The 12717-nt window shown below is 40.2% G+C and overlaps 1 protein-coding gene across 3 annotated transcripts in view; it reads right to left on the bottom strand.

Annotated features, from left to right (window-relative positions):
* Positions 1 to 12717, bottom strand: part of LOC102301614 (ras-specific guanine nucleotide-releasing factor RalGPS1) — a 91915-nt gene that overhangs the window by 46485 nt on the left and 32713 nt on the right. For all 3 annotated transcript variants that reach the window (XM_005947899.3, XM_005947898.3, XM_042214310.1), the window contains 4 exons: positions 10700 to 10783; positions 8508 to 8597; positions 4015 to 4107; positions 190 to 316 (listed from right to left, as the gene is read on the bottom strand). In XM_005947899.3, the coding sequence (XP_005947961.1) occupies positions 190 to 316; positions 4015 to 4107; positions 8508 to 8597; positions 10700 to 10783 (394 nt within the window). The remainder of the gene's footprint in view (positions 1 to 189; positions 317 to 4014; positions 4108 to 8507; positions 8598 to 10699; positions 10784 to 12717) is intronic.

Genomic DNA, 12717 nt, shown 5'->3' with positions numbered 1-12717 from the left:
CATAATGTTTTCTTTGATTCTTCCCATGTGCCTAGCGGAATTTGAACTGTTTTGAACAAAAAGAAAAAGTATACATATAAGTCTGGAATGGAGGCCGGGCTTGGAAATCTAAAACTTACTTAAAAGAAAATAAAAGAATCTAAAGCAGATTGTGTTAAACTAATGCTGAGACACAGATAGTAGACTCACCAAGGTAAGGAATACAGGGCACCATCTTCAGGGAGCGAATATATTCCCTCATGCGGGTGTAATTCTCTTCCTTGGATGTCAGATAGTTTAGCTTCTCAAACGTGGCCTTGTCTTTCCGACTGATCAGCTACAACAGACAGGAAACAATAACACATACATAATTTTCTATTTTCATGTAGAACCTTTTACTTAAGTGGGAACAGAAGCATTGACAGACTGGAGTGCTTTCTAAAAAACCAACAGGTTTATTGATATTATGAACTCAGTTGTTTCTATTGGTCATCCTGACTGATCCAGACACATATGACAAAATCTAGCTTTTTTAATGTCAAAATGAGACCCAAACATTTTCCCAAGCACAAAGTCAATTTTTTGGCAGTAATACTCCATATCAACATTACAAAAAAAATTTTGGTGAAGAGAAAAATGTCTAATTCTTTTGTAAGGCAATTGTCCAGCTGTTCTAATCAAGGTATGCAGAAGAGCTCTGAGCTCAGATGTAGTTCTTCTCCCTAAGCTAAGAAAATGAACCTGAGGCTGCAATAAAGGGACAGATGGGCATAGGCATAGGCTCACCAAAAACTATACAATTAAAAAAGGTTCTCTGGTTCGACAAGTTTCCTGGTCTGTTATCACAATCAAATAGATAGATCATAAACATGTATTGCTCATTCATAAAGAAGAAAGCTTTGGAACTATCCCGACTAGTGAAGAGAGTGTAGTTTCAACAACACTGATTTCCTCCCGAGATCTTCAGAGCCATTGAAAGGAATGAATTAAAGGCTCTGGAGGTCCCTGTATATGCACGTAAACCTGTGTCAAAAAGTTCAATGAACTCAGAAACACACGGAATGTTTTCCTTCATTGTGTGGTTTAACTTAATGCAGCTCTAGGCTTCGTTTCTATTGGTCACAGATTAATAATGAGATTAACCCATGGATTAATAATGGGATGTCACTCAAGTTCATATGTGTGTGAAGGCAGACAAGCAAATACTTTTGGCAAAAGAGTCACACATAGTTAGACATTCCCTGCTAAAGTTAAACAATCATGTGACTGACTGGTCAGCAGGTTGAGTAATTTCTTGGAGTAATTTATGCCTCTCTAATTGTATGCGATCAACCCTTCCACCCATTAAACCAGGTCCCCAGTCATCAGATCTGTCTACTGTTCCAAAAGACTATCATGATTTAGGACAGAGGTCAGCAACCTGTGGCTCATGAGCCATGGGCTAGAATTAGGGTTAACTGTAACCCTATGTATTAATAGGGCAGGTAGAAGAATTACCAAGGAATTCGGAAAAAGAGAAGAACCATGTGGAATTGGAATGACCTTACACTTGTCTCACCTTAATAAATGACCACCGTATTGAAACTGCAATGTGCAGAAGACAGACTACAAAATGCTCAAATCTTAATCTTAATTCATCTCAAAAGTGTTCTAACACCGTTGTTGTATGGAGGTCATTTAAATGAGAACAGCCTATGAAAAATATTACTTCATTATAGAGCTAGGAATTTTAAAGGAGGAGAAGGAACATTTAGGACCAGATTTACAAACATTAGCAGCAGCACAACCGCTGAATTTACAAAAGAAGCAGTGTCAATTCTATGACAAAGTTGTGAACAGGAGTATTTTTTGGCTGACCTTATGGCATATGTATTTATAAGTTTTATTTTCATGAGGAGAATATTTAAACAAATTATGCAAACGTGAATTACAAAGTCTGTGGAACACAATTTAATGCTATCCTACGCTAAAGAAAGCAATAAAAGAAGCACAGAAGCTCCTTTCCTTAGTGTTTGGAGAGCTGGAACAGCTCTTATTAAGGCTGCCATACAGCTACTTTCAGGTCACATCTCTCAGTTAGGAACCTTCCTAAGTAAAATGGACTATTAGAATGCAACGTGAACTTGACACAAGGACAAGAGCTAAACATGGAAACATGACTGACTGGGGAGACAAGACTACTCAGACAGGGCACAGACGGAGCAGACAGACAAAGACACAAGACTATAGAAACAGTCAGGGATCCTAAAAGTGAACTACAACCTATAATCAAGAGAAACATCCATCCATCTTCTTTCGCTTATCTGGGGCCAGGTCACGGGGGCAGCAGCCTAAGCAGGGAAGCCCAGACAGTCCTCCCTTTCCCCGGTCACCATCTCCAGCTTGTCCAGGGGGACACTAAAGCGTTCCCAGGTCAGCCGAGAGATACAATCTCTCCAGCGTGTCCTGGGTCTGCCCCAGGGCCTCCTCCCGGTGGGACATGCCTGAAACACCTCAACTGGCTCCTTTTAATATGGACGAGCAGCCGCTCTACTCTGAGCTCCTCCCGGATGGCCGTACTTCTCACCCTATCTCAGAGAGGTTAGCCACCCTTTGGAGTAGGCTCATTTCCCTCGCTTGTATCCGCAATCTCATTCTTTCTTTCACTGCCCACAGCTAATGACCATAGGTAGGAATAATAGATCAACCGGTAAATTGAGAACTTCGCTTTTACATTCAGCTCATCACTGCAGCTGCAGCACCAATCAATCTAAAGGGCAGCCCTGGCGGAGTCCATCACCCACCATAAATGAGTCTGACTTATTGCTGGCTATGGGACAAAGCTCTTGCAACGGTTGTATAAGGATCGAATGGCCTGTAGCACTGGGCCAGATGCTCCATATTCCTGAAGCACCTCCCACAGGACACTCCAAGGGACACGGTCGAATGCCTTCTCCAGGTCCACAAAACACATGTAGACTGGTTGGGCAAACTTCCATGTACCCTCAAGTATCCTCAAGAGGGTAAAGAGGTAGTCTAGTGGTCCACGACCAGGACAAAAACGACATTGTTCCTCCTGTATCCAAGGTTTGACTAACTGTCCAGCATCCTGCCCAACATACAAGCAGCAAGTTGAGGGGATACTAGGATACCCACCCCAGCCCGCAGCCTCTCAACCAAGGGCAACTCCAGACTGGGACAGAGTCCAGCCCCTCTCCAGGAGACTAGTTCCAGAGCCCAAGCCATGCGATGAGGTGAGCCCGACTATATTTAGCCGGTACCTTTCCACCTCACACACTAACTCAGGCTCCTTTCCCACCAGAGAGGTGACATTCCATATCCCAATTGCTAATCTTGGTAGCTGAGGCCCACCAGGGCCTCCCCTCCTGGCTAGCGCCAAACACACATTGCACACGACCCCTACGGCACCTCCTGCAGGCAGTGGGCCTACAGAAGGAAGGGCTCATGTCCCTTTTTTGGGTTGTGCCTGGCCTGGCCCAATGGACTAAGGCCCGGCCACCAGACGCTCACCCTCGGGCACTCTCCCCAGGCCTGGCTCCAGGGCGCAGCTCTGCTAACCCTATCCCAGGTATGGTGAACTGTTCCCTTGATTGTATACTCTTAGGGGTTGATTTGCTCTGGGTCTGTTCCCTCACCCAGGACCAATTTGCCATGGGTGACCCTATCAGGGGGCAAAAGCCCCCCAACAACATGGCCCCTGGGATCCCTAGGATACACAAACCCCTCCACCACAATAAAGCAGTGATTCATGGACGGGCAACAAATAACAAAATACAAGTCAAAACACTGGGTCAAAGTGTCGTATAAATACATTAACTGGTAATACCATATGTTAGTTAAGTTTAATACAAGCTCAAAAGAGAACGGCAATTGACCTACGATAAATAGATACCCATGACAGGTAAATGTCATCACTGGCACACAGTAGCATCTAATTTAAAGAACAAACAAACAAAAAACAACATATTCATGACTTGTCAAAACTATGAATTACAGAAGTAAGACTTTAAGGCATGCACAAAGCTGAAATCTTACCGCCCAGGTTTTGCTGAGTCTGAAGATCGGCGCACTCTGCAGAGCAGAAACCACGGACACCAGAGAATGGAGATTATTCAACTCCAACAGTTTCTGTAAACAAGAGCGATTATAAAAGACATGTTAGGAACAGGATAGGAATGCGTAAAGTAACTTAGTTTTCCTTTAATTTTAACTGGTTATTAGGCTTTATTAGGCATTATTAGTGATTACCAATTATGGTACTAATTACTAATGAAGAAAAAAAAAATACCACACCACAACAAAACAAATTCCAATTATTACTTGGATAAAGTACCAAGATGCGGAGTAAAAATAAAATTAAAAAAAAAAAGTCTTATTTACAAATTACAAATTATTTAAAGGTTATATTCAACTAAGAATAGCAAAAAAGACAACTTCACTAAAATATGAACACTGAGAAATTTGCTTCTTGCAACATTTGCGCTCATTTTAAATTTAACAGCCACTGTGTTATATCACCTTGTCCTTTAAAAAGAAACTGTACATGTTTAAAGGTCTGAGGGACTGAAGTCCCTCCAAGCTATCTCTGAGTGACAAACAGACAACTACACACTCTCACATAACTATAGCATTGTCCCCTCATCTTTCACTAGAAACATGAGGGGACAATGCTAATCACTGCACCACCGAGACACCCTGCTATATAAATCTTTTTCTCTCCCAAATAAATTTGTATTTTTTTGGGAAATAAGATGTGCATACTGACTCACACACAAACTGAGGGACCTTGAAAGTAGCCCTGACCCCCTTAATATACCCTTTGCATATCTTCCACATCTCAACCTCAATGACCCAGACGGGTAGAGAGGGCCTGGGCGGAGGGCAATTTAAACCGGGCAGCAACAGGGTTAATCATAAAGTCTATCTCGATCTGGACAATTTCTTTGACTCCGTACGGAGAGGAATGCCTTTTGCCAATAGCCAAACCATCTGGCTGTCCTGGCAGGATGGAGTCAAGGTTCGATGGCCAAAAGGTTGTTTTCCTCCTCGGTCCTTAGCAGTGTGGAGCAAGTAGCTCTCCAAAGGTAGCAGCATCTGCAGATGGGAACGGAGGTCTCACCTTTGATGGCTGGGCAGACAGGCAGCTGATAACTGAGCAATGCTTGAAAGGGTAATAGGCCTGTAGCAGCAGAGGTCATGGAGTTGTGGACGTACTTTACCCATTTTTAGATGGGACTTCCATGTGAACTGGGGGCCCCAGTCAGAAATGATGTCATAATCATCATCTGCAGCTCAACGTGGCAAAGACCAAGGAACTGATCGTGGACTTCAGGAAGACCAGGAAACACTTGACCCCTGTTTCAATCCAGGGGGTCAGTGTTGACATCGTGGAGGACTATAAATACCTTGGAGTACACATTGACAATAAACTGGACTGGGCTAAAAACACCACAGCACTTTACAGGAAGGGCCAGAGTCGTCTCTATTTTTTGAGGCGACTGAGGTCCTTCAACATCTGCCAGAAAATGCTAGGATTTTCTATGAGTCTGTTGTGGCCAGTGCGATCCTCTATGCTGTTGCATGCTGGGGGAGCAGGCTGAGGGTCGCAGATGCCAACAGACTTAATAAACTAATCCGTAAGGCCAGTAATGTTGTGGGGATGGAGCTGGACTCCCTCAAGGTGGTGTCGGAGAGGCGGATGCTGTCCAAGATAAAGACAATGTTGGATAACACCTCCCACCCACTCCATGACATGCTGGTCAGTCACAGGAGCACGTTCAGTGAGAGACTGAGATTACCGAAAAGCACCACTGAACGACACAGGAAATCATTCCTGCCTGTGGCCATCTCCCTGTACAACGCATCCACTTAACACACTGTTTGCTGCTACAACTACACATGTTTCTTTTCCAACTATTTATTTATGAGTGAAGTATGTATGTGTATATATGTATATATTGTACTATTCTTAGTTAGTGTATTGTCTGTCTTGTCTTAATGTTGGTTTAAAATGGAGCACTGTAACAAAAAATAATTTCCCCCAGGGATTAATAAAGTATTCTGATTCTGATTCTGATTTGATGCAGATAAGTCTAAAAATGTGGTGGGTGAGTTTTTCTGCAATTTCCAGAGCTGATAGGAGTTTAGGAAGAGCAGCAAAATGGACAGCTTTGGAGAACCAGTCTATGCTGAATCTAGGGTTAGGTGAGACCACGGATGACCAGGTGTGGGTAGGGGTTTCAGGAGTCTTACAGGTAGGGAAGTGGAAATTTTGTTTTGAGCACATCTGGGTTGGAACATATTCATAGACATCCTTGGACAAGGATGGCCAGGATGGCAGGTGAATCTTGAAGTCTGGGCCCAATGAATTACTTTTAAACTGAACTCTTGTGGGAACATAGAGACTATTTAGGGGTCCTGTAGTGGGGTATGGCTCCCTCTTCTGGGCACTGACGATCTCAGACTTAATCTCCCAGGTTACGGAACCAGCATGAGGACAGAATCGTCTCATCCTCAGGTGAGCTGTTGGAAGTGGCAAATTGTCTAGACAAGGCGTCTGACAGTGGGCCAGTAGGTTATAGAAATATTAAAGCGGGTAGAGAGCTGACCCACCTGCCTTGATGGGAGTTTAATCTTTTTGCAGTTTACACATAGGCAATATTCTTGTGATCTGTCTAAACAATAAATATATGCTCTGAGCCCACAAGCCAATGCTTCCATTCCCCCAATGCCAGTTTTATGGCCAGTAGGGGTGGGGGAAAAAAATCGATACTGTGTAGTATCGTGATATTTTGTTTGCTAATAATGTATCGATACAGGGACAGCAGAAATCGATATTTTGTTACAAAAAAAGTTTTTGTGGACTGGAACATGCTCTGACTTCAGAGCATGTTGATCCTTTTTCTGAGCAAGAATCCTGACATTCCTTCACTGTCCAAATGTGTTTAACTTTTTTTTTGGCAGCAATAAACATGACAGTTTACTTATTTTAATTTAAGACATGTTTTATTTTAATTAAGTTTAAAACTTTTTTATTTAATGTAAAATTATATTTTGTTTTAATTTACTTTCAAATTCTTCAGTTGCTGAATGGGCTGCATAGTTTTCATAAATTGCATAGTTCAGAATAGCTATAATTGTACCAGATGGTTGCATTCAGTTAAGTTGGACTAGACTGTAATACAAACCGTTCAGTTTGTCAAACAATAAAACTGACTGACATGAGAGAAAGACTGAGTGTGAGACTTTGATATTAGATAAAATGAATATTGATAAAGTTTACCTTTATGTACAGAATCTGAATATCGCAAAATATTTTAAAAAATTGCAATAATATCGTATCGTGCGTTAAGTATTGTCATAATATCGTATTGTGGGATGTATGGTGATTCCCACCTCTAATGGCCAGCAACTCCCGATCATAGTTTTTCCTTTGCTGGAGTCAGACGATGGGAGAAAAAGGCACACGCATGCATCTTACAAGAATGTTGCTGTGAGAGAACAGCACCCACTGCAGAATCGCGCTGCGTTGTCTGGAAGTCTGGACTCCCATGTGACCTTACAAAGTCCAGGCTATCGAAAACGCGAATACGGACTCCCGTACTTGAGTATTTAGAAATGGTCTAAAAGTCTGCAGTCTATTAACTGACTTCAGCTAACAATGTTAGCGCAGTGTCAGGAATCCTTTATTAATAGTAATTAAAAAAATAAATAAATAAAAAAATCACACAGTAATAGTACATCAAAGATACTGAAGTTTTGCCCATCCCATTCTTCTTATGAAGCAGTGTTGGAATTTCCAAGTAAGAAATGCATTCCTGCCCGTGCAGTGCTGGCTCTGTTGTGCTGGCTCTGGGTCCATTGTGTAACTGACGCCACCAAAATTAACAGGACACTTACATTAGAGCCTCTTATTGTGTGTTTTGTTTGGGTTTCCAGCAGTCAGAATGAGAGAAACTGTATTAATCCCAGATGGAAATTGAGTAAAAAAAAAAAAAGTTAAAAAAAAAAAGAGCAGCGGGTCATACTCGAACTCAGGCTGGCCGCTCTCAGCCATGCGCCCAAGTGCGTTTAGCCTTTAGCCTAAATCGGAAAAGACTGCCGTGTATTCTATTTATTTCAATAAAGTAACTGTATTCTGATTACCGCCTATTTAAACGGTAACTGTAATGGAATCCAGTTACTCATTTTGTACTTTAAATACATAACACCAGTATATATATTCCTCCCCAACACTGTGTGGTAAGTCTGTACAAGTACTAGTGGGAAATGGTGGTAATGATGAATATGGTAAATCAATAGTGTGTTGAGCAGGGATAGGGATTAATAAGTGTGAATAAACTTCTTTCAACTCCATTTCAGACTTAATGATTGAGAGGTTATTACATGTCATTGACATATAGTGTATGTTGTTTGAGCACATATCTGTGTGAATGTGTATACATATGTGTGTGCACATGTGTATATGCAGCTGTGTATATGTTAAATAAAAGGTTGTCGTCATCATCATCATCATCATCTGAACTCACCTTTGCTATCTTGACAAAGTGACTCAGTATCTCTGCTCGGATTTTCAGCGTCTGGGCAGTTAAGATTTCTCTCACCAGCCAAAAGCTCACCTAAAACACACAAATATAATTTGAAACACAGGCACATGTTCACACACACATACACACAAAACACACGATTTGGATTGACAAGTCTGTTTATTTAGGATTTTCACAATTCCACAGATTTTGACAACTCATAACACACACACACACACACACACACACACACACACACACACACACACACACACACACACACACGACACACACACACACACACACTCCAAATTGAAGACAGAAGACAACTAGTGATGTATAGTGTAGTACTGTAAAATACAATGAAACAACATGAAATTTCTAATATCAAAATGAAGATAATTTTATTTTTAGTCAGTTCTCATGTTGGAGTGTATATTTTTTAGATGAGCCTCTAATAAAAACTAAGAAAATAATTTTGTTAAATATAGGCATACTTTTCATTTTCAAGACCTATTTGCCCTGTCTTCCTACAATTCTGAGGCCTACTCCCTTGGAAGAATTTGAAAATTAAGAGCCAAAATATGCATATATATATATATAACAAACGTACTTAACTAGTTATAACCAGAATAGTTACACTAATGTTTGAAAAAAAGTGCAGTGAAAGTTAGCTGGCTGACATTTTTAAATATAATACATCTTGATTTTAAAGAACCGTTAAAAAAAACCTTTTAAAAAACAAAAAATAAGAGCTCCAAGGGGAAAGAAAGACTCTAGCTTGTGAAAAGTCCATTTCAATAGTAATTACACCAGATCTACCAAGATTAGCAAATGGGGAATATAGAAGGTAAAGTGCTTACTTGACTGTGAAATGTAGTTATAGGTTTTAAATAAGAGAAAAAACAGCATTTATCTTCACCAGTAATGCATCATAGATTGAATCCATCAGTACTTTTCATACAAAAACAATGATGAAGATGAAATTTGTCATAATTGATAGAGTGCATCTTCCTGGTTTTAACCCTTTAAGACCTACCATAGAACTAAGTCCGCCAGAGCTTACTTTATATTTTTACATGCTGTAGTGCCATTTTTGGGAGCATTTCAAGTTGCTATACATCAATACAACTGTTATAGCCCAAATTTTAATAATATTTTTGCATTAAATCCATAGTAACCACATAAATTGCAAAAAATGCAATAAACTACAGAAAAATTTAAAATCGTTTTTGTTTTGTTTTTTACATATATTTCTAATTAGAGAAATTTAAGAGGTTTATCCCTCAAAACTTTAAATACAAAAAAGTTGCAAAAAATAGTTTACAACCACAGGAAATTTATTTTGAGTGTCTTCATAGTTTTATTTTTGAGATACACCAATTTTTATATACTGCAGAAAAACGAAAAACAATCCTATAATGCAAATTTGCAAAGAAAACAGCATGTGCATCAAAATAAACTATTTAAAGCTGTGCAATGTGAGTTCTAAGCATCCCAGAAACTATTCAGAAAAGCATAAAGTCAAACATGACTTTTAAAAACACCAGTATAGGCTTTTAAGGCCTAAAAGTAAAAAACTACATTTTCTGCGAAAATGACATCACTTCCGGTTTCAGGCAGGTAATGGCGGACATGCGATCGTTCGCGTTGACGTCTATTTCAATGTAGGAAGTGTTACAAACAGCTGATCGGATCGGCAAAGCGTGTTTCTGGAATATTATGTTTTTGTTCCTGCAAGCGCTTTTTATGCAATTTTTGCAAAGCTATATGTGGAAGGAAACTCCTCCGGTTTCATATGCAAAAAAAATTATTGCGCTAGCTTACGTGGTTCCGGTTCTACAAGGATTTAAAAATAGATCAAAATGGAGCATGCCCGCTCCGACTGGCTTTAAAGGGTTAACTAATGACCTTTGAGCAGCATCAAGTTTTTTATTAACATCAAAGCCAAGAATGTTCACTATGAGCTTTATAGTTGAAAGAACTATAGTTTAAACTCCCTAGTTTCATTTTCATTTTTTAACTCCATATATTGAACTTAAAAATGCTCAAAAATATTGCGTTCAATGTAAAGCTAAAATAAAAGTGGGCCGTCAAGTCTGACACCTTAGTATTAATAGATTTGAACCTTGAATGTCCCTACCTGACCAGAAGACTAAAACAAATATGTGCTTTAGAAATCGTATGGGACAAACCTGGTTGAACCGACGTGTGAATGCAACCACATTGGGGGCTAAACTGTGTTTCTCCTTCCCACTCCATCCACAACTAGCCAGCTCCTGCAGAGTAGGAAAGAAGAAAAATTATTTCAGGAATCACCAATAGCACCTGGAGTGTGGTTGCTGACACTATATATATTTATGCATTTTACTAAACTAACAAGGAATGATCACACCACATTATTCGTGGTCAGCAACACTTGTGAAACTAGGAATATATGGGATTCCCCTGCTGCAAAATAACAAACTGCCATTTAGGGTGTTTTCACACAGGTTTAACTGAATTTTTCCCCATCAAACTTTGTTCAGGTGGTTATTGCTTTTTTATTGCTAGTTAGCCTCATATATCCGGTCCGGTTGGAGGCTTTGCTGCTGTGTTTGAAAACAGATCCTCATGTCATTCTATGAAAGTTTGACATTTTTCATTGTCTCAAATACAGTTGATTGAAGCAGGGAATAAGAATAATTTTCCCATTTTGTGCATTTGTATCATCTGCTTTTTCAAGGAGTTCAAGTGACACTCTAATCTTCCACTATGAAGCTGTCCAGATTAGTTATAGTTGATGCGATGACTCTGACCTCTTTACCAGGACCTTTATCAGTATCATGGATTTTTTTCATTTTACCCAATATGTGTCTGGCCCCACACATAGTAAAGGATAGATACTGGACCTTGTTTTTACTTTGGGTTTCAGAGTGGCATTTGTTCTGAGGAAGTTTTTACTTCATCCTTTCTTTTTAAGTTCTCTCTCCTTGTGTCTTCGTCTCCTGTTTGCCATGTAGTTAGCTCTCACATCCTAAATCTCTTTTCTGCAGTTAAATTATTCTGATTCTTTTAATTTATTTTTATATCCTTTTAATGATGTTGATCTCTCAACAAATTCATTATCATTATGTTTGCAATGACCCATGATGTTAACGGGCTTGTTGTAGAAGTTTTTTTTCCTTTTCTTTTTTTGTTACTCTGGAAGTCAACCATCTCTTTTTCTTGCTTACATTCCGAAAGAGGTCATTTCTGCTGGACCTTTCCACAAAGCTCCTCACCTCACCCTGTATTCCAATTCCACTCCACCCTTTATACACCCAATCAGTGCAGTGTCAAAGAACTTCTGCAGGTGGCGTGTTTTACTCCTATATTGGAAATCTGCAATCCACATCAGTAAACAGGAATGGAGATACGACTGTCCTCTATGGTGCGCCAGCATTACTAACCACCACGTCAGACAGGGTGCCCCTAGCTGCACCAACTGAGGCCTATCTGACATATATATACAGCAATCCAGGAAACATTAGAAGTGGTGAAATCCATTCTGAGCTTCTTCTCACTCATCTTCTCACTATTCAGGTGAGAATGAGTATTCTGTAATAGGTAAATAACAGCATCATTCACCCCCACAAGAGGATGATAAGCAAACTTAAGAGATTCAAGATCATGTAAGCTAAGCCAGCCAAGAACCAGTCTCTCCAACACCTGCATGACATGTGACATCGTGATAAAGATTTATAAAGAAGGAATTGCTTTCTTTGGTACTGGCACAAAACATGATGTCTAGCACTGGTACCTTTTTCTGTAAAAGACTCAAGTTGAAGAGTTGCTGCAGGATGCCAGGCAGCTGGGTAGCACATAAATTTAGGAGCTTTGGAATGATGCGATCATTCCTGAGCCTTGGCTTGGTCCAGCCTTTCCAGCTGTCTTCTTACCTGGCCAACTGTCACAGTCGTGTTGAGAACTGTATAATGGGCTGAGGGCGTGTTAAGGCTGTATTTAGTGTTTAGGGTAAACAGGGATTCAAATACTAAACCGGTTGAAAAACAGATTCATTTCACTGACTCTGTCCAGGATGCCCCCCTGCTGCTATTAATCTTTTGGGTTTAGGCCAGTAACATTCCAAGTCAGCAGTAGGACAACTTCAACACTTGGACATGGATTGATCTACCCAATAGGCAGCTCAAACCCAATAGGCAGATCAAACCATTCCAGGTGTTTGCATAGA

This window comes from Haplochromis burtoni, unplaced genomic scaffold (genome assembly GCF_018398535.1).
Source record: "Haplochromis burtoni strain Fernald_Lab_line unplaced genomic scaffold, NCSU_Asbu1 Contig_548, whole genome shotgun sequence".
In the NCBI taxonomy this organism is placed as follows: domain Eukaryota; kingdom Metazoa; phylum Chordata; class Actinopteri; order Cichliformes; family Cichlidae; genus Haplochromis; species Haplochromis burtoni.
The sequence above is the reverse complement of the archived record's forward strand: the minus strand, read 5'-3'. Positions and strand labels throughout refer to the sequence as shown.